Source organism: Sinocyclocheilus rhinocerous, unplaced genomic scaffold (genome assembly GCF_001515625.1).
Source record: "Sinocyclocheilus rhinocerous isolate Xijiao unplaced genomic scaffold, SAMN03320098_v1.1 scaffold142, whole genome shotgun sequence".
NCBI classification, from domain to species: Eukaryota; Metazoa; Chordata; class Actinopteri; order Cypriniformes; family Cyprinidae; genus Sinocyclocheilus; species Sinocyclocheilus rhinocerous.
In genome coordinates this window covers 539,551-564,730 of record NW_015644380.1, presented here as the reverse complement: position 1 = coordinate 564,730, position 25,180 = coordinate 539,551, and the positions used below count along the sequence as shown (strand labels likewise).

At 35.7% G+C, this 25,180-nt stretch overlaps 2 protein-coding genes across 5 annotated transcripts in view; both read left to right on the top strand.

Moving 5' to 3' along the window:
• The first annotated feature begins 998 nt into the window (after window positions 1-998).
• On the top strand, window positions 999-19,191 carry LOC107758292 (carboxypeptidase A6-like). Its single transcript, XM_016575998.1, has 11 exons — window positions 999-1,407; window positions 5,665-5,740; window positions 9,740-9,864; window positions 11,170-11,287; window positions 11,974-12,075; window positions 12,182-12,286; window positions 15,625-15,735; window positions 15,894-15,984; window positions 16,952-17,154; window positions 18,672-18,756; window positions 18,930-19,191. Exons 1-11 carry the CDS (start codon window positions 1,295-1,297, stop codon window positions 19,118-19,120), a joined length of 1,320 nt encoding a protein of 439 aa, XP_016431484.1. The 5' UTR covers window positions 999-1,294; the 3' UTR covers window positions 19,121-19,191.
• A 3,478-nt stretch (window positions 19,192-22,669) lies between these two features.
• Window positions 22,670-25,180, top strand: part of LOC107758297 (brefeldin A-inhibited guanine nucleotide-exchange protein 1-like) — a 74,739-nt gene continuing 72,228 nt past the window's right edge. For all 4 annotated transcript variants that reach the window (XM_016576006.1, XM_016576005.1, XM_016576004.1 and 1 more), the window contains exon 1: window positions 22,670-22,988. In XM_016576006.1, coding sequence (XP_016431492.1) covers window positions 22,865-22,988 — 124 coding nt within the window. In that variant the 5' untranslated portion in view covers window positions 22,670-22,864. The remainder of the gene's footprint in view (window positions 22,989-25,180) is intronic.

The following is a 25,180-nucleotide window of genomic DNA, read 5'->3' as shown; positions in this document are numbered from 1 at the left end:
GTAGGTATGTGGGGGCGTGTTAGAACGAGCCGTTTTAGGTAGGTGTGGTTGACTCTTAACTTTTATAAAGAATATCTCTTTGGATTTGAGACTTTAGTCTTTGCAACTTTACAGATCTTCTTTATGCACCAAGAGCTTGTAACACTTCAAAGAGAAAATAAAAATTGAAATCGCATCATATGACCCCTTTAAGATGTTTATGACTTAGAATGTATGTAAAACTGACATCTTAAAGACGTCTATTAGATGTTTGTACACAGCAGATGCTTTCCAGATTAAGCGATCTTTAACAGACGTCTTGCAGACGTACTTGTGCTATCTGGGGTGGGTATAACAACTACCTAGCAACCCAGATAGCACACGTAGGTCTGCAAGATGTCTGTTAAAGGTCGCTTAATCTGGAAAGTATCTGCTGTGTAAACATCTGATAGACATCTTTAAGATGTCAGTTTTACATACATTCTAAATCATAAAAATCTTAAAGACATCTTCTAAATGTCTATTTGACATCTGATAGGAAACGCCCTATAGACCTATTTCCTATGAGCAAACACTCTATCAGGTAACTAACAATGACCCTGAACACCAATTTGCATTTAACACGCTAAAACCATTCAGAACACTTAAATGTTCTCAAAAAAATTCAACATCTAGTTGCACAGTAATGTATAACCTATCTACAATGTTCTTTCTTTCTTTCTTCACCTGGCAGAATATAAAAACATCACCTTTGCATTCACAACATCGATCTGTTTCATAACAATAACCTTTCAGAACACATAGCAAATGTATTTTTCTCCAAAAATTTAAATTCAGCTGCACAGTTAATTTCATTGCTATAAATGTATTATATTAGCTATATTCAATAGGCCTATGTGTAGCCTAAGTGTTAATGTTTATGACATTTATAAATATATTTTGTAGTGTGGCTTTAAAAAGTCCATTAAAAACACAACATCCATGGCATCAAACTGACGCTTCAGGCAGCCGCGACGAGGTACAATTCCGCTCTTGATAAACTTGAGCACTTCCACTGATCTCGCTCCAAACAGGGATTCGGTTCCCAACCCCTCTGACACCCCGCATCACGTGACCACACTTCCAAAAACACTTTAAAAGACTCGGGATAGCACCAGAATTCCCACATGAATGATTTTACACTTCTACCTCAAGAAATCGTCACAAGAGCAGACACCCAGGACAGAAAAGTCTCACAGTTCCTTTCACTGGGATGATTTCCATTCAGCATATGCACAGCGCAGCTGCTCCGTTTTTATTTATATACTGACTTAATATGGCATTGAGAATCACAGACGTGTCCAGTACTTTTTTACTCGGATGTGTTATCATTTTCAGCACCGTGCTCTATCCTGTCGACTCTTACCTCTACAACAACCGCTACGTCGGGTAAGTGTTTCATTCATTCAAAGTTTAGAGAGATGTAGTAGGCTAGTGAGCGCGGAGTGATCTGACTCGCGAACGAATCGTCCTATTGAACCGTTGAATGTTCTTGAATTTGTACAGATTTACTCTACATAACATGATCAATCGCACAGCGATAAATTATCATTTTAACTAAATATTTATGCGCTTACATAAAAAAAATAACGTGTAATAAGCGCACGCAGTGATTGTGAATGGGTTGAATCGGTTCATTTAAAAAGAACTGTTTGAATGAACCATAAAAATGATTCTTGCTTCTCATTTAGCGAGAATCCAGGGCGTAGGAACGAGGGGGAGTTTGTAAAATAGTTTTGAAGCGTTGAAGTGCACTCTGCGCCTCCACAAATAAAGACGAGATAAGTCTGTCTCTTCTTATGTCAACACGGGCTTTATAAAACAAAGGCGTTTCTGCGGGCCAAGATTTTTTCTTTTGCTAAGGCTGAAAAGCACTCCCTAGGTGACGTCTTAAAATATGCAGTTGGTCTCGACAGGTAGGTATAAGCACGAAGTTCAAAGGACTTGAAGATCATAATGGAACGCTGTCTGACAGTTTGGCAAACATAAGTGTGATCTTTTGTTTATGTATTTATTTATTTATTTTGATAGGTTGTCAGTTCAGTTGGTTTGATGATAATGACAATCAGAGATATTCAAACTAAATTTCCTGGCTGTACTCCATGCTTATGGATCTCTCATCAGCAGTGTGCGTGGCCATTTTTTTTAGACTTTCACTATGGAAATGTCACTCATTTTGATCTGGAGTGTGGATTCACATCCTGCACTCTATTCTGAGATCCTTCAGGATTCTCTCATTCATGAAATAGCCTACCTATATGGATTTTAAATAATAAATTAATAAAACAGAAAGAAAGAAAAATAATACAATTGCATGTAAAGTCATGGAAAAGTAATGGAAATTTTTAGTGAATGTTACGTTTTCTAAACTACCATTGGCTTGAAACTGCTCTTGTTGAGTGAACGCTCTTTAAAATGACTTATTTTAATTATTTCTTATTTTGACTCACACTCATGGCATTCCAACCAGTATGACTTTATTTTGGAGACTGAAAGCCTCAGTCAGCATTCACGTTCATTGCATCTATTTCCACATAATGAAAGTGAATGGTGAATGGAGGTTGCCATTCTGCCTAACATCTCTTTTTGTGTTCCATGGAAGAAAGTAAGTCATACGGGTTTGAAACGACATAAGAATGAGTAAATTATGATAGATTATTCATCTTGGTGAATTTTTGGCCTTTATGATTTTGGGGTTCTGTTGCTGTTATGACAGCTCTTCTTTCCTTATGTGAAATTAGTAAAGCCTAAAATTAGAGTTAAATGATTCATATTTTATTACAGAGACCTAATTTCATAAATAAATTTGTATATATCAATTTTAGGCAGTATTTGTACTTACATTCTTTTTCATAGCCTTGTTTAAGAATTATTCAGGGCACAGAAGCTTAAAAGAGCAAAACAAACTATTCACAAAGAGGAGAAAACACTTGTTTTCTACTTGTCAGGGAGCAATATAAATGCTAGCTCAGTCAGAGTGCAGAACTGGGGAAACACAGGCCTGTCAGAACATAAAGAGAAAGGGAGTAATGAAAAGGACACTTCCTCCTTGCGGTCTTCTGAGATATCACAGATATCACAATCTGAACGATGTTAACAACATAGTGCATTCTGTGATATGATGTTTTGACTTCACTGATATTTTTGAGTGGGATGTTGCCTGACACTTCATTACGACGGTACGACCAATAAAAATCTCCAATGGTGTGATATTAGGAATGTTGCTGCTTATCATAAGAATAGCTCTGAAACATCCAAGTTATTTATGGCTCATAATAAACCTCATTCTCTCTGAAGATTTATTAGTATATGGTTGGACTTCCTCTCTTCAGCTTGAAAGTCTCTTATGCTCACCAAGGCTGCATTTATTTGATAAAAAGCTGTAATATTGTGAAATATTATTACAATTCAAAATATCTGTTTTACATCTAAATACGTTTTAAAGCGTAATTTATTCCTATGATGGCAAAGCTGAATTTTCAGCATCATTAATCCAGTCTTCAGTGTCACGTGATCCTTCAGAAATGATGCTAATATGCTGATTCGATGCTCAAGATTATCAATGTTTAAAATGGTTGTGCTTCTTAATATTTTTGTGGAAACTGTGACACGTTTTTTCAGGATTCGTTGATCAATTCAAACGTTCAAAAGAACAGCATTTATTTGATTTTTTTTTGTAATGTAAGTCTTTACTCTCACTTTTGATCAATTTAATGTGTCCTTAAATTAAAACTATTTTTAATCAAAAATGGAAACACTTAATGATAGTAAATGAATAAATAAATGAACATTTTTGATCACCACGTCCATAATATTTTCAAATGTTGCTTTTTTTCTCGCTCTCTTTTTTTGGCCATGTTTAACTGTCAACGTCCCATCAGTTAGCATTCTTACAGGGTAGGGTGCTATAAATTCCTTTCCTGTATAGAGTCAGTCATTGTGTTTTTCTCCATTCCATCGGACGGATGCTTTACATGGGGCAATAAAGTGCACCAATCAACGCCTCTTCACGTATGTGAGGGTGTGAAGCCCAGTACATTTGCCCCAGATCAGCCAAGAGGCAGAACATCATTCCTCACACATTCACACGTCAAACTTTGTCCTTATGTGTGACTGAATCGCCAGCTGACATCAGACAGAGAAGGATGTTTCTCTATTCCAGTACAATATCAGGGCTGAAGTCAGGAAACAGGAATAACGAACAGGAAACTTTATAACAGACAAAAAGAGGAAAAATGCCACAAGAAGTCCACTATATAGTGAGCAAAATGAATGAGAGCATGAAGCAGCCTGCAGCTGAGGAGCGGTTTATTATTTATTTAAAGCATAAGCAGATATTGCATGACACCACACAATAATGATTCTGTGGGAAATACCATCCAAGACATAAAATACCGCACAAAAAGATATTACAGGTGTGGCGTCAAGCACGATTTCCTCTGCTTTTACCATTAGTGTGAGATGACGTCCTCAATCATGAACTGAGACCAGTTTTGTGGCTTACTTGTGTAATGATAGAGCTGGCATGGAGCTGCTCGCACAATTACACCACAAAAAAAGGAGAATGTAACCTGGAGCATCAGTGTCACTCAAAGCCTAAAAATAGCAGATTGCTCTTAGTGATGTTATGAGGTCATCTTTGGTGTGTTTTGAACCGTTTCAGAGAAAACAACCCTTAGAGAAGCCTTTATGTGTCAGCTAGCTCAATAAACCTGTCTGCTGGCTCTGCCGCTTTTGGAAATATTAGCATTAATCACTAGTATTGCTCATACTTAGTGTTAGGGGATTGTTTGAATCCTAGTATTAAACTTCAGCATGATATGTTTGTGCTACAGAAGAGAAGAGATGTGTAATCAGACTTTGCTTGGTAGACAATATAACGTGCAAAAAATCTCAGAGACTGACTGCTAATTTTCTTCAGAATACATGATTTTCCATATATGATATGTTTGGTTTCTGGAGGATGGTTGTTCATACTGTAGATACTTGAAAATCTGAAAACAACAACAAGAATAATAATAATAATTGATACATGGAAAATCACTATTTTGGTGTATTTATTTACACAACCGTTCAAAAGTTTGAGTTCTGTAATATTTTTAATGATTTTGAAAAGTCTTTTATGCTCACCAAGGCTGCATTATTTGGTCAAGAATACAGTAAAACAGTAATATTGTGAAATCTTTTTTTACAATTTAAAATAACTTTTCAATTTTTTAAATATATTTTAAAATGTAATTTATTTCTGTGATGGCAAAGCTTTTAGCAGGCATTAAATCAGACTTCAGTGTCACATGATTCTTCAGGCATTATTCTAATATGCTGACTTGCTGCTCAAGAAACATTTCTTATTATTATCAATGTTGAAAACAGCTGTGCTGCTTAATATTTTTGTGGAAACCCTAATTTTTTTTTTTTTTCAGCATTCTTTGATGACATTTTTTTTTTCAAAAGAACAGCATTTATTTGAAATAGAAATAACATTATTACAACAGTATTAATTACTGAACCCAACCTTTTGAACAATATAGTGTATAAACATAAAAAAAAAACATTTACTTGGTCAAAACTTGTTTCCTGTATTTTTATTTTATTCCTGTGCCAGTGTATAATTTAGTTTATAACTGCAATGCTTTATTTCTGCAGTGATCAAGTGTTCAGAATAATCCCCAGCAGCAACACAGAGGTTCAAGCAGTCAAACAGCTTTTCCAAAACCTGACGGTGAGCACCTTTTTTTCCCTGCAATACTCATGTAACATTAAACATGTGAAAGGAATCATGAGAAACAAAATCAAACCCCATGGAAACTGATGTCACTGCTTTTTGTGATATTTGAACAACCAATAATTTCTATCAAATCCTTTTCTCCTCCAAATTTCTTCTTTTTTTTTTTCCAAACTAAACTATTTTTAGTTTATCACATTACTAGAGCCTTTATCTTTTTTTGCACCATCACTGTGTCATTCTCGGCACCAGTGATGCACGAACCTCCTCAGTTTCCATTAAGAGTCAGGCAAGAGTTCCCCAGCACCATAACCACTATTTCCTTCAGAAATAAACTTCTGAACAGAGCTGTCTAACACAGCAGATACAGGCAGCAGAGAGACGTATACACTATCTACAAGTCTAATTAAACATCATCAGTGAACTCTTATCACAAATTTTGCGGTTCTCAGAAGCAAATTCATTATAGTTTAATGTCAAAGTAAGAAAACACAAACTATAGTGTTATAAATGTACTATAGTTACAATGTTAATTACAGTGTAAACGTGTCACAGTCTGTGAAAAGAGTCCATAGCCATCCACTTCCTCAAGGCTTGGCTAATTAGCATAGTCCTACTAGCCTCACCATTGACAGGCCATTCAAATTAGCTGCATATTCTGACTAAAACAATATTTGTGCAAGCAACATAAACATCACAAATATTTCATTATATTACAGTAGGTATTTTTCCAGTGACAATTTTTTTTCTTAAAAAATGTGAAATGGTCTTGTTTCTCTGTCTGCTGCGTTTGATGTCACCGCTCAGAAGAGTCTCTTGTGAAAGATTTGAGGAGACTTGGGTCATTTGGTTATTTCTGCTGTATTTTCTCAAAGTGGCATCATCCCTGTTCACAGGCATCATGAAACAGGAAAAATATGCATTTAAGTACAAACACATGCACCTCAGATGATCAAAAACAAAATATCGCCGGCTCTCTTCCCCCGTCTGCGCGTCCTGAAGCGCTTGATCAGCGCAGCTGCTCCGCCAAGTACAACGTTCAGCAAAACGTCCGAATAAACGAAATCCGGTAGAAGATTGTGTGGTGTGTTCTGCCGAATGTTCAGCAGCTCATCCCTAGTAAAACTGATCGTGTTTGAGAAACAAAAAACAGGAAAAACGAACAAAAACAGTACAAACACTGGAGAGCCAAACACTGAGGCTGCCGTCTGCGGCGCCATCGCATCGGTAAACCCATTCGATGGCGCATCGGTTTACCGGCCATATGGCCATATACTGACATGGCCATATGAAGAAACTAGGTTTATAATAAAACATTAATATTTAGACAACACAGAGTATACCATTAAGACCAAATCAAATTTGTGTCCAAAATTTCTACATATATGACTTTATATGACTCTGACAAGCTGTGTGTAAAATGATCTCAGAATAAAATCTTAAACTAAGCCATGTTGATTTTTGCAATGCTTGGTGTGAAGAAATTGACCCCCAAGAAATTGGGGTCACTGCATTAACAGAGAGAAGTTTTCAGGTCTGCACTCACACATAACCCAAATTTGTGCATAAAATCTGCATACAAACATTTTCACAAAGAAATAATGATTTATACTAAAATTTATTTTAAATTTACAACAACTGAAACCACACTTACACAAAAAGTACATACTCTGGGTGGCCTTAAACAGTGTTGGGGTAACGCATTACGTAATAATTACTTTTTTCAAGTAACTAGTAAAGTAACGCATTACTTTTCAATTTACAAGAAAATATCTGAGCTACTTTTTCAAATAAGTATAACGCAAGTTACTTTGTTTTCCCTTTTATTCACTGATGCCCCTCCTGTCCTGTGTTAAGAGAAATTGGGAGTAAGTACAGAGGCACTTCCATCAGCCTGAGGCTTATTCATTTCACTTTTGGTGTGAGAGGACCTTTACAGTTGCCAAAAATATAACTTTGGTGTTTTTTGTTATTAAAAATGAATAAGCAAGCCCAGCTCAGGTGAGAAAAGGTAACGCAAAAGGGGCTCAAGCCCCTTTAATCGCTGATGCAAAAGTGCCCTTTCGGTCCGATCTAGGTATCCCCGGACCGCGATTCGCGATTTCTACCGAGGGGGCCCCCGGTCAAGTGTTTTCTTTTTTAATCTTCATCATCATCTTAATCTCATGCGTGCGTCCTTTGAGAATGCAAAATCTGTTTCAAGAACATAGCAGTCACACACCATCAAAACAAACGTGTCGAATCTGTTTCAGCTGCCAGGTTTGTGAGCATCTGTTAGGAATGCAGCATGGCACCGAGGAGTTTTTCTGCATGCACAGTTAGTGGACCTATTTTATGACTGATATCCCTGCTTTTAACCAAGACTCTCAAATTGAAGGGTTGTATTTAACACAAGACATATAATTTGAAATGCAAATATATATTATAAGCCAATATAACTCAGAAATGTGTACAGTGCACCATTTCAGGTCTAGAAATAAATTTAGGAAATAAAACTAGCCTGTGATCTACTCTGTTGCTGGTGTTAAGATGGGCCGTTTGAATAGCTCTACTCTTTTTCGTCTTATTAAATGGGCCTGTTGCTGTAGCCAAAGTCAACAGCATAGTGACTTGGCAGACGTACAAAGGAGGCTGATGATGCAAATCTGAGGTTATGCTTCAGGGACTGGTATCTGGGCTGCTATAAAGACTCCGGCATATGTTGGCAATCTAAAGTGGCTTTGTGGATCCACACACAGAAATAGATCATTTCAGTCAGACACTGTGATCATGGCGGCTCGCTGAAGCTCTGTTTCAAACTCTCTGTGAATGGGTTGAGTCAGCAGGTCTCTGATCTACAGATCGTACAGCACTGGGAAAAGCTTTATCTGTAATCTCAACTCTGGTTCAAAGATCTTACAACGTGTGATAAACTGCTTGAATTTCAAGGACCTATGATTTCTTTACAAAGATTGCTTTGTCTGTTAATTTCTCTCTTTTTTGGATTTAGTTTGTGTTTGTAGCTACATAGAACATATGTAATGTTATGAACATTATGAACCTGTTCTTATGTTTACATTGAAATTATGTATGTGGCGTATAGCTAGAATAACAATTTGATTTAAAGGGAAAGTTCAACACACTCCCATGGCAATTTGCAACAATTTTACATTTTGGCAAACTGGAGGCGAATTCGTATTTTGTATGTTTTTGTATAATCTGCTTTACAAGTTAAGTTTAGCAGTGGACCTTCAAGCTTTTTTTTTTTTTTCAAATTAAAATTAATAAACCAATAAAAATAACATTTTCAAATAAATCAAATCATAAAAATGTATACAAAATTGCCAAATCATAAAAAAGTTAAAGGGATCGTTCACCTAAAAATTACAATTCTGTCATTAATTACTCACCCTCATGTCGTTCCAAACCCGTAAGACATTCGTTCATCTTCAGAACACAAATTAAGATATTTTTGATGAAATCCGAGAGCTTTCTGACCCTCCATAGACAGCAATGAAACTACCACGTTCAAGGCCCAGAAAGGTAGTAAGGACATTGTTAAAATAGTCCATGTGACATCAGTGGTTTAACTGTAATTTAATGAAGCTACGAGAATATTTTTTGTGTGCAAAGAAAGCAAAAATAATTACTTTATGCAACAATTTCTTCTCTTTCGTGTCAGCCTCCGACACGGTTCTTAATTTCCCCTCCTTTAATTTCCTCTTAGATTTCATTTGCATTTTTACATATGCACTTTTCGACGCGGCATGATAAGTTATGACACACATGAAAACCAATGATATTTGATGCCAATGCCATCAAACCTGGTCTGCCAAAACTGAATATAAACAACTGAGCTATGACTATGTCAGTGGTGTTTGTGACAGATATTTCTACAGCAGAAATAAAGTCATACATGTTTGGAATAACATGCGGGTGAGTAAATGATGACATAATTTTCACTTGAGCATCTAGGAACAATATTCCTGCTTGATTGACTTCAATGATGTTCTGCAGGTGGACCTTTGGAGGCCCAACAGTGCATCTCTGATTCGAGAAAACAGCCCAGTAGACATTCATGTGGGATGGAACAAGACGCAATGGCTGAGAAGACATCTTCACCAAGCACACATCCACTATAAGTGAGTCTCCTCTTACTCCCCTGGGACTCATATTAGAGTGAAATCCTCTCTCATACTCCTGCGTGAGAAGCATCGGTTTCTGGGGGACACGCATTTGAGTTCTACTTGGATTCTTCAGACCTTGATTTGCATGTGCCGAAGGATCCAGAAATGAAAGCTCGATTCAGAGTAGTCCACTCGTTCCATCAATCATCCGGATCAACAGCAACAATGAAGCTTATCTCATGCGCCGCAGCCAGAAGCATTTTCATTGTCATCCCTTTCCCCAGGGAGGCCTTTCCCTCAATATCTCCTCTCCTTCTCATGGCTGATGTATTTGAGCATATTTACACATATTTACACGCAGAAGTGATACCTCAGAGGATTCTGGGTAATGGGATAGGTTGAGAGAGAGAAATGTGTGCGCTTTGTTTACTCTAGTTTAAAAACCTCCATCGTTTTTTTGCTTTGGTTTTGACAGGTCAGATCAATTTTTGCATTTTCATTCCTTCCTCCATATCCTTAGCTAAAACAACAAAAACAAGCAAAATAGTTTGTTTGTTTTTCATGTTATACCTTTGCTCTGTGTGAAATTAGATGATTAATGTTGGTGATATTGGGTCTACCTTTTAACCTTAATTAAAATACTTGAATTTTTCTCATGGTTAGTTGTGTAAACATTTAAATTTGCGTTAGCTCCAAAATCCTGCCAACATACTGTAAGTAAGCTGATCATTCATGAGTCATGACCCTGGTGCAAAGCACTTTACATCATTACTTTCCAAATAAACTACAATAATTAAAGTACAAATTAATAAATATGCTAAATACTAAATTATAGTACAAATATACTAAATGTATAAATTAAATATAATAATAAATAATAATATAATATAATATAATATAAAATATAATATAAACTAAATATACACATAAAATATTTAAATAAATAAAATTAATTAATTAATTAATTTTGAAATTTTAAAAATGTTATTGTGGAGAAAAACTGCATAGCCAAAAAAATAATAATAATAATAATTAATTGATTAATCTAATGTGTGTATGTGTGTGTATATACTGTGTATATCTACCTCTCTCTCTCTCTCAGATGCATACATACATGTGTGTGTGTGTGTATATATATATACACTATATATATATATATATATATATATACTGTATATACCAAATTCTTCAGACTTTGATGTGTCGAAGGATCCAGAAATGTATTTATGAAATGTATTAATGTAATACAGAAATGTATTCAAAAGGTTAAATACATAGTGCATATTGCTTTCAACATTTCTTCCCTGACTGTCTCCACAGGGTGCTCATTTCCAATCTCCAAACCGAAATTGAGAAACAGATCGGATACCGCCGGTCCTCCAGGACGCGTAGATCAGAATTCCAGTATGACTATGAAGTGTACCATCCTTTGGAAGAGGTGAGTGCATGGATGAAAATTAATATACATGGTAATTTTTATGTAGAGAGATGGAGAAGATCGTTTTTTTCCCCTCTGTCTGCCATCTTTCTCAACAGAAGCTTGATTTTCACAGGCTAACTAACAGCCTTTGATTGAGAAGTGAATTTGCATTCCGTTGTGGCCCGTGAGCACAAGAAAAACAGATCTCGGGAGGTTTTCTTCAGTGCCGCCCTAACCCATCACTAAACCTTTACTCACAGGTCTTCTCCCTCAGACCAAGTGCCAACTTCACATGAACACACACATACAACTCCAGCTCTGTGATTTAGTCCCATGACAAGATGATGAATGGGAAAACCATCAGAGTAGACGAGGGCTGGATTACATTCAGTTTTATGGATATAATTCATGTAGTACTCTTGTAAAGAAAAATGCATCAATTAATATTTCAAATTTTAAGCTTAGCTTTAACATATTAAGACAAACAAGTCAAGATGACAAACTTTTCTCTAAAAGAAAAAAACTTAGTTCTGATATTGTGTGTTCTGTATATACAGTTGTGGTCATTCAAAAGTAGGCCAGACCTGTAAAATTAAATGTGTATGAATATTGATTTTAACTTTCTGCTACAAAGTTTTACCTGAATACAAGCTGCATGTTAATCTGGAGAATGTGAGTCAAAATCTTTTTACCCTTTTCGACAGATCCGGAGTTGGATGTTTGAGATGAACCGGACACACCCACACCTGGTGGACCTGTTTTCTATTGGTCAGTCCTATGAAGGACGGCCCCTCTATGTGCTCCAGGTAAAGACTGATGGGAAAGATGGCTAAATTTATAAGCACTCTGTAAAACACACACACACACATATATGGACTTACCAAACAGTGTTCTCTGCCCCTCTCCTGTCAGTTAGGAAAGAGAACACGTCCCTTTAAGAAGGCAGTGTGGATAGACTGTGGAGTGCATGCAAGAGAATGGATTGGTCCAGCTTTCTGCCAATGGTTTGTGAAAGAGGTATGTGTAGTGTAATTATTTCTGTTTGCCATTGTTAACTTCATGTTGATATTTAAATCACTGCAAAGCAAAAAACAACAAAATGGTTATGCACAGTGTATAATGGGATCCAAAAAAACAAACTGAGACCACTAGTGAAAATGTTTCTGTTTTGATTATTTTTTTATTTTATTTAATACAAATGTGTTAATTACCAATTATCTGTATTAAAAAAATAACATGAAGAACTTCCCAAAAAGACAACACTCTTATAACATTCACAATTTGTTGAACATTGAAGATTTGTAGTGTTTTGTTTATTTGTGAGTGAGCTGGTGCATTCTGGGACTGTCCCATAGGAAAAATGTGTTGCTCAGTGGTTGCTTTTCCTAAACTCAGGAGACAGGAGATCTTAGATGAGATTCTCGTGTATCTCTCATTTTAGTATCAACAGCATTTCAGATGTTTCTCCTAAAATTCCTTAGGAGAAATGGAAGTAGACACAAATGAGACATGAGAAATATTTGAGAGAAAAAGAGTCAAAGCAGAGAATGTGGTGGAAGAAACATAGAATATCTCTTTATTGTCTTGCTGCAATCTCTATCAAGACTCCATTATAGGAATATTTTATTGCTCAGTGGTTGCTCTTTCTAACCTCAGGAGACTTAGTTGTGATTCTCATGTATTTCTCATTTCAGTCTCAACAGTGTCTCAGATGTTTCTCCTAAAAATCCTTAGGAGAAATAAAAGTAGACACAACTGAGACATGAGAAATTTCTGAAAGAAAGGAATCCAAAATGACAATGGGAGAGAAACGTGTGAGAAACATGGGAGATCTCTTTATTGTCTTGCTGCAATCTCTTACAAGACTACATTATAAAAATGTTTTACTGCTCAGAGGTTGCTTTTATTTTTGTTTGATTACAATGGGGTTTTTCACCTTAAGAGATCTCAACAACTTTACACACTGTGCTCAGATTTTTCTCCTAATCTAAAGACTCTGGTGGTCTCATATTTGTCTCCAGTGTTTCAAACAAGATCTCAACAACATCACAGACTGCTCAGATTTTTCTCTTTAGCTAGAGACTGTGGATCTCTCACATTTGTCTCCTCTAAATTTCAGAAGTGATCTCAATAACTTTACAAAGTGTGCATCAAGTCAAATGCCTCAATATGAGCTCAAACATTTCTACCATATAATATGTATTAATAATCAAATTAGAAAATTACATTTTCTTTAAATAAGTTTAAATTAAAGCATCCAGTGCATTACTATTTCCAACAACAAATTATTTGCCTAAGAACATAAACATTGTCATATAAAAAGTACATTATCCTTATTTCTGCATAATTTCTCTCTCAATATAGCCTTTAACTCTGAATTTATGATTTTTCCCCATTTATTTAATGCCTTTCAAGTTCATGACTTGGTGCACACTTTGTAAAGTTGTTGAGATCTCTTCTAAAGCTTTACAGGAGACAAATATGAGACCCCCAGATTATTTAGCTAAAGAGAAAAATCTGTGCACAGTGTGTGATGATGTTGAGATCTCTTCTCTAGCTTCAAAGGAGACAAATGTGAGCGATCCAGAGTCTTTATCTAAGGAGAAATATCTGAGCACAGTGTGCGATATTGTTGAGATCTCTCCTAAAGCTTCAAAGGAGACAAATGTGAGAGATCCAGTGTCTGCAGCTAAAAAACTTTAAAGGAGATAAATATGAGACCACCAGAGTCTTTAGACTATTGAGAAATATCTGAGCACAGTGTGTGATGTTGTTGAGATCTCTTCTAAAGCTTTAAAGGAGACCATTGTGAGATTGTTAGAGTTTTTGTCTCAGGAGACAAGTTTGAGAAGCAGGAGACTCGAGCAAAAATCTCCACTCGATCTTAAAGTAACCTCATTTCTGTCTAGGAGAAATATTTGAGATGTTAAAGAGATCTCACTTTTGATTTTTCTTTCCTATGGGGTTTCATTCAGTGAGGCTCTAATTTCCTCCAAAATTAATCTGTATAATACATCAGAGCCTCTGCGCTCATCTCATAAACCAATATCAAAGCGTGCCTTTAGTTAAGTTACATCCTTTTATGCTGATCTGGGTGTAGTTTTCTACACACAAATAAACTGCTCTCAGATCAGCAGCTAACACAGAGTGAGACAAATATAAAATGAGATAGAGATCAAAAGAGAGAGACTTAAGTACCATGTCTGTTGCAATACCTTCAGCACACCACTATAAGGCAGACGTACAGTATGACACAGACCTAAAGAAGACTGACCCTGCCATGAATGCTATCACAGCTCTATTGTTACCCACAATCCACCATCACTCATCATTTTTCTCTTTCTGCTGTGCACAATTAGTTTTTACACAGTAACACTGCATCTTCCTTATTTGTTTTAAATTAAACGAATGCAATATTATTTATGTCTTACAAGACCACAGGGAGCTTTTAATTATGGAGTGAGTGAATCATTATTGGCAGTATAGCTTGCATAGACACAACAAAATGGCATACTACTACTATTTCTGCAGTATATAGTATGTATTCTGTGCACAGCATTTATATTCCATATAGAATGAAATGACCTGTTACATTACCGTTAAAAAGTTTAGGGTCAGAAAGATTTTTTTTTATGTTTTTGAAAGAAGTCTCTTATGCTCACCAAGGCTGCATGTTTGCTTATTTGATTAAAATTACAGTCAAAACAGTAATATTGTGAAATATTGTTACAGTTTTAAATGCCTTTTTTCTATTGTAATATATTTTAAAAAGTAATTTATTCCTATGATGGCAAAGCAGAATTTTCAGCATCATTACTCCAGTCTTCAGTGTCACATGATCTTTCAGAAATCATTCTAATATGCTGATTTTCTGCTCAAGAAACATTTCTTATTATTATCAATGCTGAAAACAGTTGTGCTGCTTAATATTTTTGTGGAAACTGACATATTTTTCGGGATTCTTTGATGAGTAGAAAGTTTTAAAGAAGCATTTATTTGAAATGGAAATCTTTTAACTTTTATCTTTACCACATTTGATCAATTTAATGCATCCTTGCTGAATAAATGTATTAATTTCTTTAAACTGTATTACTGATCTCAAACTTATTTTTCTAAAATATGAAGTAGCCTAAACAACAGAACAAACTTGATACTTGAATACTGCCCTCAAGATGTAAGACTATATCTATTTAATGGAAAATATGCTATTTATTCGTAGTTGATTAGAGGAACTGAACACACTGCTGTGTCCTTGTAGAGAGAGTATTTTGCTCTACTGAAGTTTATCTGTGGGGAAAACGAGACACATATTTCCTGCATCTCTTGAAGTCTGTCACAATTCACTGTGAATACAGGCGCTGAACTCCTATCAACAAGACTCCGGCATGAGACGACTGATGAATCAGCTCAATTTCTACATTATGCCTGTCTTCAACGTGGATGGTTACCATTACAGCTGGAAGACGGTAACTTCTATCTGTTTGTCATATGCCTAGATCTCAATTGAACTTTGAACTGAACTTAATTGTTCGCAGCTCTGTGCTGTCAAACATGCAGGATGTCTTTCCTTTTTGTAAGGTATAAGGCCACCAGGCATAAAATATCTAAGGTTTCTCTCTCTTAGGATCGCTTTTGGCGGAAAACTCGGTCAAAGATTCCAAAGTATCATTGTCGGGGAGTGGATGCCAACCGAAATTGGAAAGTCAAATGGTGCGGTAAGTTGTTATTCAGAAAAATCAAATAGCTCCTCTCTCAAAATGAAGAGCCCTGGTGTTCATATACAAAATAAATAAGCATTCCAGAGTATGTAGACACAGCTTTAGCAGCCAATGAAGATGCCTGACATACAGATTAAAAATTTAACAGAATTAAATATTTACAAACACAATCTTGTATTTGAATTTCCTTCTGTAATACATAAGGAAATTAAGATGTTAGAATCTATGTTTGTGTGCATGGCTACATTTTTAACGATGGTCTTCTCGCAATACAGATACACTCTAAAGCTGTGGGTGAATGCATTTATTGATAAAGTAGCCCTAACAAATAATCTCTTGGCTTAACCATCTCAACCAGCTAAACTTAAGGCGTCTTAAGTTTAGCAAAGTTAAGGCTGCTCTGTGCCTGCTTAAAATTCTGTGTAAAGGAACAATGCCACATAAAGCCAGACTAAATTATACCTGCTCTGATCCACCTCAGTCCCTAATATCAAAGTACTGTATAAAGGTGCAATTGCTGTGTAAATGCATTCATGCCACCTCTGAGCAGCATTAAATAGTCTGTGTAAAGAGACCTAAATGCAACATCAAAAGCAATTCTGTGCCACCTTTGAAGTGTAAATTATTATTTATTTGTATTTCTTTATTTTACAGGTTTTTTTGTTTTGTTTTAATCATATTTTTGTCTTTTGTTATGTTATATTCATTAGTTTTTGTCAATTTTACTCTAATATGGCATCAAATTTTATGTAACGGAATCAAAATAACAATTTTAGTTGAAGAGAACATATGAAAACCAAATATTTAAACCAAATATTCAAACATTTGCTGGTCTTAAAGCTAAATCAGCACTAAACCAGTACTTACCAGCACTGACAAGGTTGGGTTTGCTTATAAGAAAATGCCTGAATGCCTTTTTTTTTTTTTTTTTTTTTACACCTGTTGTCTTTGCTGACCCTGATAGATGAGGGTGCATCCCTGCACCCCTGCGATGACACATACTGCGGTCCCTTCCCTGAGTCAGAGCCTGAGGTCAAAGCTGTTGCCAAGTTTCTGCGCAAACACAGGAAACGGGTCAAAGCTTACATCTCTATTCACGCTTATGCTCAGATGCTCCTCTACCCGTATTCCTACAAATACGCCACTATACCAAACTTCAACTGTGTGGTGAGTGATTTCCGCATTCAGACAGTAAATCTTGAATTTGTCCATTTGGGTGGGGATCATTCAGTAATTATTTTCTGCCCAAAGATATAAATAATCAATTTATTGTTACAGAGCACATGAAAAACTTTAGATGTATAAATCATATTTTGGCTATATTTTGAATGCGAGTTTGCTGTCTGAACTGAATATAAGAAAAATAACAAAGAAAATGCAACTTTCTATTTAGATGTCCTCACAAGCTGCACGCAAAAACAACAGACAGTGCAACCAGTGTAGTCCAATTTACATTACAAGCAAATGACTCCTATGAACAAGTACTTTTTACCAAATCAAAAATATACAGCGTGACGAATGTAGTCCAATGTTCTGTGAATTTAGTGTGTCAAATACATACAGCAAAAATCAAAGTAGTCTTATACATGAACGTCTCTTATGAGCTGGTTCGTTTAATGAATCATTCAAAAACGAATAAAAAAACTAACAAAATGAATCCGTCTAAACTCACTGAAGCAATTACTGAACTGCAAGTTACCATTACTTGTCTTGAACCCTGTGGTATTGCTCACATACAGCGGTCAAAACAGACTGAAGGTATTAAGCATAACATTTTGAAATGAATGTGAAATGAATGTACTATATTTTGTTTCCATAATATTTATTCTTCAATATTTTGTATATTGAGGGGATTTCATGGTACTACACAATATTCACCTCTAAAATCAATACAAATATTAGAAAAAATATTTAATCTTATTTTCAATTAATACAGTGTTTCAGCTTGAAATTTTACAATCCAATCCATGTAAGGCAGACTAGTGCCATCTGGTGGGAGAAATAAAGAAATATGTAATAATATGGTGTAACCAGTAGATGCCTCTATAACACCTATATATAAATATATACATGGCTGTGTATTCCCTAATTGCTTATAGTATTTTCAGACACAATTACTGGTAATAGGTTTTGCATTTAGATATATACTTAGACATTATCAAAGACTACAAATTCATAGCTGATTTGTAAAATGTACCCCAAATAATTGCTCTGTATTTTCCATATTCCCCATTCATTTCCTATGGTGGCCATTTTGACCATTTGATTATTCAAAATCAAGTGTGATTCTTTTTTGCATCCATATAGCAATTGCCAGTTTTTAACTTTTTTCTATATTTACTATATTTAATTGAGTATAATATCTTCACACTTCTTTATATAGGATTCTGTAGTAAACACTGCAAAACCATAATTTGCTCCCTGGAGTTTCTAAAGTGACTCATCCTTCAATAAGATAGAACTCAATATCATCTAGAGGGCAAAACATTAAACTCCTCATTAAGAATATGGAATGGCTGAGATATTATTTGTCGGGCTTGCCTCAATGCAGCTTGCTCATATTTCGACTGGATGGCTGTTAGCCCACACAATCTTTTGACTACACTTATCGCCAAGCTTCCTTAATGATCGACTGGACCCGACCGATACTGAAGCAAATTTGAACCTCTGCTCTTCCCCCTCAGGAATCAGCAGCCCAGAACGCAGTGAGCGCTCTGTACTCAGCTTATGGAGTGCGATACAGATACGGCCCTGCCTCCACCACACTTTGTAAGTCAGGCATGCAGTCTTTTCTTCAATCAGTGACATATAGCTACTGCATGTATGAGTCATCAGCTCTCTGTTTGCCCTCTCAGTTAATCTGTTTTCTGACTAATGACTATTTCTATATCAACAACAGTCAGATGTCCAGATGTGATGTAATGTGTTTCTTTAATTTGCAGATGTGAGTTCTGGAAGCTCGATAGACTGGGCCTACAAGAATGGGATCCCATACGCCTTTGCCTTCGAGTTGCGTGATACAGGCTACTATGGCTTCCTGTTGCCAGAAACCCTGATAAATCCCACATGCACAGAGACCATGAGAGCAGTAAAGACCATCGCTTCAGGCCTGCTGAAGAAATGTACCAAATGAAACTTTTCACTTGACTTTTTCTCTCTGTCTTATCTTCCCTCTATCAGTTTCACACCAATAAGCCATAGAAATGTCTACTAGCTATGCACAAATGTGCCTGCATTTTCTCTATTTGTTTTTTTATAAGTAACTAAGATTTATTTATTTTATAAACTACTTTAAAGAAGCTCTACATTAAACAAAATGGTATAAATGTAAACTGAAGAAATGCAAGCACTTGAATTGTGAACTAAATCTTTCTCAAAAGTGGTTTTTACTTATGAGGCAAATATACAGTGAGCACTTGCTTCAAAAGAACAGTAATGCCCAGAGAATGTAAATAATGCATACTGTTATCTTAAAATGGGGTTATTTTAGTGTAGATGTTGTGTGTAGCTGTGTATCACTGCAGCTAAAAAACAGCTTTGATTTTGTTTTGAAATCAACTGGGAACTTAACGTTTTAAATGAGCCAAACAAGAATACATACAATTGCTGTTTTTTTGTTTTGTTTTGAAGAAAAGCTTATCAAAGGAACTTTAACTTGTATAATTAATTGTACTTGCAAGGGCAATGTTTACATTTGAACTCTTAAGTACTATAAAGTTTTGGAATTTTATTGTAATAAGCCTGTATTTATTTCAATGAAAACACACAGTACTTTGTTATATAATAAGTGTCTTGCTAGTTGGCATTTAAGATTTGTTTTCATTGTACACAGATTTTTGTATCTTACTGTTTATTTTACCACCAGGTAGATCATTAAAAGCTGCATCGATCATCCAAAAATGGATTCTATTGTTTGTTAAAAATGGAAGATATTAGCCCTACTATCCAAATAATGAAAAATTACTTCACAAATATGAAAAATAAAGTTACAAATACAAGAATGAACGGACCATTTATGTAATAAATTGCAAAAGAGACAACCAGTAGGCATTTAAAGCACCTAAAGATTTATTTCAATGAAAACACACAGTACTTTGTTATATAATAAGTGTCTTGCTAGTTGGCATTTAAGATTTGTTTTCATTGTACACAGATTTTTGTATCTTACTGTTTATTTTACCACCAGGTAGATCATTAAAAGCTGCATCGATCATCCAAAAATGGATTCTATTGTTTGTTAAAAATGGAAGATATTAGCCCTACTATCCAAATAATGAAAAATTACTTCACAAATATGAAAAATAAAGTTACAAATACAAGAATGAACAGACCATTTATGTAATACACTGCAAAAGAGACAACCAGTAGGCATTTAAAGCACCCATGCTTTGGGCACCGCAGGCCTCTGAACTGAGAAAAACAAGGCCCTTGTCTCATCGGCCCAGACAGCAGGGGGCGGGGTAGGCCAAGAGAGTATCGTGGTTTTTCGGTTCGGTTTGAATATCGTTACACCACTAGCCCAGACCGTAGTCCATCTTTGAGTACTTGGAAATTATATCACACCAGAAACATATTCAATATCATATCGTGATTGGGAGAGTGGTATTGATTTTATACACAGTTCTATAACTTTGAACAAGTAGTTAATATTGAGTAACTTACCTTTTGATTAAAAATATATACAGTGGGTACGGAAAGTATTCAGACCTGCAAAAGAGACAACCAGTAGGCATTTAAAGCACCTAAAGTGCTTTGGGCACCGCAGGCCTCTGAACTGAGAAAAACAAGGCCCTTGTCTCATCGGCCCAGACAGCAGGGGGCGGGGTAGGCCAAGAGAGTATCGTGGTTTTTCGGTTCGGTTTGAATATTGTTACACCACTAGCCCAGACCGTAGTCCATCTTTGAGTACTTGGAAATTATATCACACCAGAAACATATTCAATATCATATCGTGATTGGGAGAGTGATATTGATTTTATACACAGTAGTATGACTATGAACAAGTAGTTAATATTGAGTAACTTACCTTTTGATTAAAAAAAATATATATATAATCTGAATGTATTTTTCTTCTCCGCCGAAGAAAACGGTCCCATATAAACTGTACATATTTGCTTGTCACACAGAAATCTGAAGGAGCATCAGAGATTTAGCTGTTTTCACCTGACAATAAATAAATCCACTCAGAAAAACGCGAAAAAAGTAAAAAATTAAATAAAATAAGATAAAAGCACTCCTTGCTGCAGATGGAATTACATAGGCCTAGCTCTGCCTCCAGTTGTAAAAGAAAATAAGTATAAAAATACAGACTCTACAACTCTCAAACAAACAAACAAATCAGCTCCCGAGTCCACTCAACAATCTAAAATGCCGAGACAAGCGGGGTGATACAAAAACGTTAAATGCCAATGCAATGATACTCAACATTCGGCCAATCAGATTTGACCACTGCATAAAATATGAATGTTATTTTATTTGGCCCTCTACTATTTTTTTTGTAAAATTTAAATTAAAATATGTAAAATGTGCTATTTATTTATAGATAAATAGTAATAATTTATAGATAACAGAAGAATTTATTTTATATGGCTTTCTATATGTGTCTAAATGACCCCTTCAATAAGTGGTTGAGTATATTTATTCATTGTATGATCTGAATGTACAATTGTAGGGAATAGACAGCTTGAAATCGCATGGCCTTGACTCATCCTCCGCATTTGAAGTCAGCTTCTTTCATTTGTGCATCTTGTGAATACAACCTGACAATTACTCATCATGGAGTGCCAAAAACAAACTGTGGCTTTGCTTGATGAAGAGCAGTGTTTGTCGTTACAGACAGGGTTGACTTATTAATCTCCATTAAAACCCGCGTATGGAAATCATAAATAATTTAAAAAAAAAGTCTTAATAGATAAAGAGTCTTTCATTGAAATGGCTTCAGTGTCAAAAAATACGTTTGTTGTTGAAGGATATATAGGCCGTATTTTTTCATGTATATATATATATATATATATATATATAAAGTTGAAATCAGATACTCAAAGGACTGCAGCAAACAACAATAAAATAACATGGAAATAAGTCAATTAAATTGTATTAAAATATGAAAAACTCTTTTCAGACAATTTTAGTAGTCATTTTAGTACATTTTAGTAAATGCAAATTATATTTAGGTCTTAAAGACTTCTATAGTAGCTAGCTGAATCATGGCTGCAACAAACTCATCTAGGCCACATGAAATTACAAAATAACATCCTTATTAATAAAACTTTTAAGCTGTCTTAAAAAAATTTTTGAGGAATTATTTTATTATTATTATTATTTTATATTATTATTTGATTATGAGTAGGCTATAAATGTAAACAAGAGATTAAGTTTTCTTCTGCAATAAAAATTACATACAGTACATAAATTGCTAACAAGTGGCTATATAACTTATGGACAACATTAGCACAGATATCTATAACTACATCTATAACCACAACTATCACAAGGAAGTGAGTTATACTGATATATCTGACCACCGCTGTTCTTAATGCACAGAGCAGAAATATCTCTCTTCCATTTTTTTGTTCATTTATTATTATTTATTTTTATATATATTTATGTATAACCTCGCTCTATTTATTATTATTTATTTATACTCGCTCACTTCTCACTCTACCTCACTGCGGCCGTTTTTACGTGCGTGGCGTCATTTCCTTCCAACATGGCGCAGGCAGCAGGTCGCTGATGGAAAACTGAGGGATTTACCCCACCTTCTGGCTTTATTTATGTTTCTCTGTTGAGGGCATCGTCCGAGAAAAACTCAATCAAACAGGAATATCTAAAAATCGCGGATCTAGCCTCCATTGGGACAGGTTCTCCTCGCCCCGTCATGTATGAAGGCAATAAGACGAAAAACATGTTTTTAACCAGAGCTTTGGAAAAGATCTTGGCCGACAAGGAGGTGAAAAAGGCTCATCACTCGCAGCTGCGCAAAGCCTGTGAGGTGGCACTAGGTCAGTATGATTTCGATGCGTTGATCGCAGTGTTTTAGATGTTTAAGATCTGCATGTGTGGCTTTAATCCTACCGGTAATGAAACGGAGCAGCTTCAGAAGAGCTGCATGAATCCAGCAGCATTGCGGAAGTTATTCTTATTTCACCCGAAAAACGCCTCGATCTAAACCTGTACCTGTTCCTTTAGCATGAAATATCGATAATTATGCGCGCTTGGCTTGAATAAATCATATTTAGTGCGCGTACGAATGAGGAAACAGGTAAAGGAAAGCAGGAACTGACTGGGCGAGTTTGTCCTCTTTGACAGGAGCTTGAGAAAGTCCCTTCATCACACGGGCTGTGCACAGAATAAACTTTTCATGTTAAATTATAGAATAATTTTACATGCTTTTTAAGAGCATTCAAAGTGGGTGCTTCGGATTCATTTGAGTGTCACTGACCATGTGTTTCTATCATTAAATGTAAAGACCCCACCTGTCATATTACAATAACAATGGCATTCTAGTTTTGCGTAACTTACAGTCTAAGCTTTTTATACGACACTACAGCGTACAAACTAAGTTGTCATATCGTTTGAATTCGCGGAAATCTGTTTGCACTATCCTCATTTTCCCCCAATAACAACAATGACTGGGCAAGATGGAGAGAAACGCAGGCGGAGATGCTTGTTTGCATTGGTGTTGTCACAGAATTATTAACTGTCTTTAAATAAGACGAGTATATATGCTCACGGAGGTTAAACTTTATAAAAATGTGTAGAAACGATGTGCAATTATTTTGCCTTGCAGTCACAGGCACCGTCGAATTGTTCATCTGAAACGGCTCTTTTGAATGATTCACCTGAACCGATTGGAAAACGTTTGTATCACTCTGCTGTAAGCCACAACATTTGACGCATTATCTTCACAACTTACTTGACAAAAAAGGAATAAACAGCTGCATTTTGTGAATAAATATGTGTTTCACTATACAAAAAGACCGGATAAACAGCGCACGGTCGCTTTTGTAAACACTTTTGTTTTGAATGGTGACTCAAACGAATTGGTGAATCGGCTCATTTGAACGAATTGCCCGAAAGAATCGATTTGCTGAAATGAATCAGCCTAGATTGCGATGGGCGTAACGGAAGTGTTGTGTGCAGGATAGGGGTTGAGCTAGTCTATAACGGCTTGTTTGGAATAAGGTGAATGTCTCTAAAGAAGTCATGAAATATGTGGATGTTTCCTTTTCTGAATGTGAAGGATTTCCTAATGACAGCATAGATATAAGGAGAGTTTCTTGTCCCTTAAGCACAATAAATACTTACGGGGCAGGTAAAAACAAGTTCATCATTTTCTTTTTCAGGCAGGACTTCAGGCGGAATAGACAGGACCCCGGGGTTGAGTCTGATCCTTTTTTTTTTTTTTCTTCTTCTTACCGCACACTGACCTTAACCAAACTCTGTTGAGCAATCAGGGGACCTCTTGCAAATGCTCTAGTTTTCATGTAGATTCAGGTCTTGAATATTTTGAATAGGCTTAGATGGGGCTCTCGTCTGATGGATGTGGTGTCACTAACATGATATTCCTGATTTTTTGAGGATTTTTAAGGATTCATTAAGGATTTCATTAAAGTGAAATGGAGATGGTACCAAAACTCTTTAGCTCCCGACAAGGTCCTAAATAACAATTTGCCAAGCTCCAGTGCAAGTAAAAATGGTCTTGCCGACTAATTGTTTTGCCAGGAACGTTGCATTATAGATGGTTGTTGTTGTTAAATGATTTAAATTGCAATGTGCAAATTTCCAGGTATGCTTTTTTAAAAACATAATGGTTTGGATCAGGGTTATTAAAATTAAAACCATATAATATAGACACACATATATATATATATATATATATATATATATATAGCTAAAAAAGAAAACAATAATAATAATAATAAAAAGGTGCAACAAAATTAATATGAAAGTGGAAAATATAAAAAGAAAAACTAATTCAAAATATTGAAGGGAAAGTCCACCCATAAGTGAAAATTCTCTCAACATTTACTCATCCTCATGTCATTCCAAACCTGTAGTAGGGTTGTGACGGTGAGGAAATTTTCCCACCAGTTAATCGACGTGTGACAACACCGGTAATACCGGTATCACCACGGGGGCGGGGCGTTCCCTCTTTTCCTCGCTTTTAAATAGCTTGTAAAAGCGGCGTGCC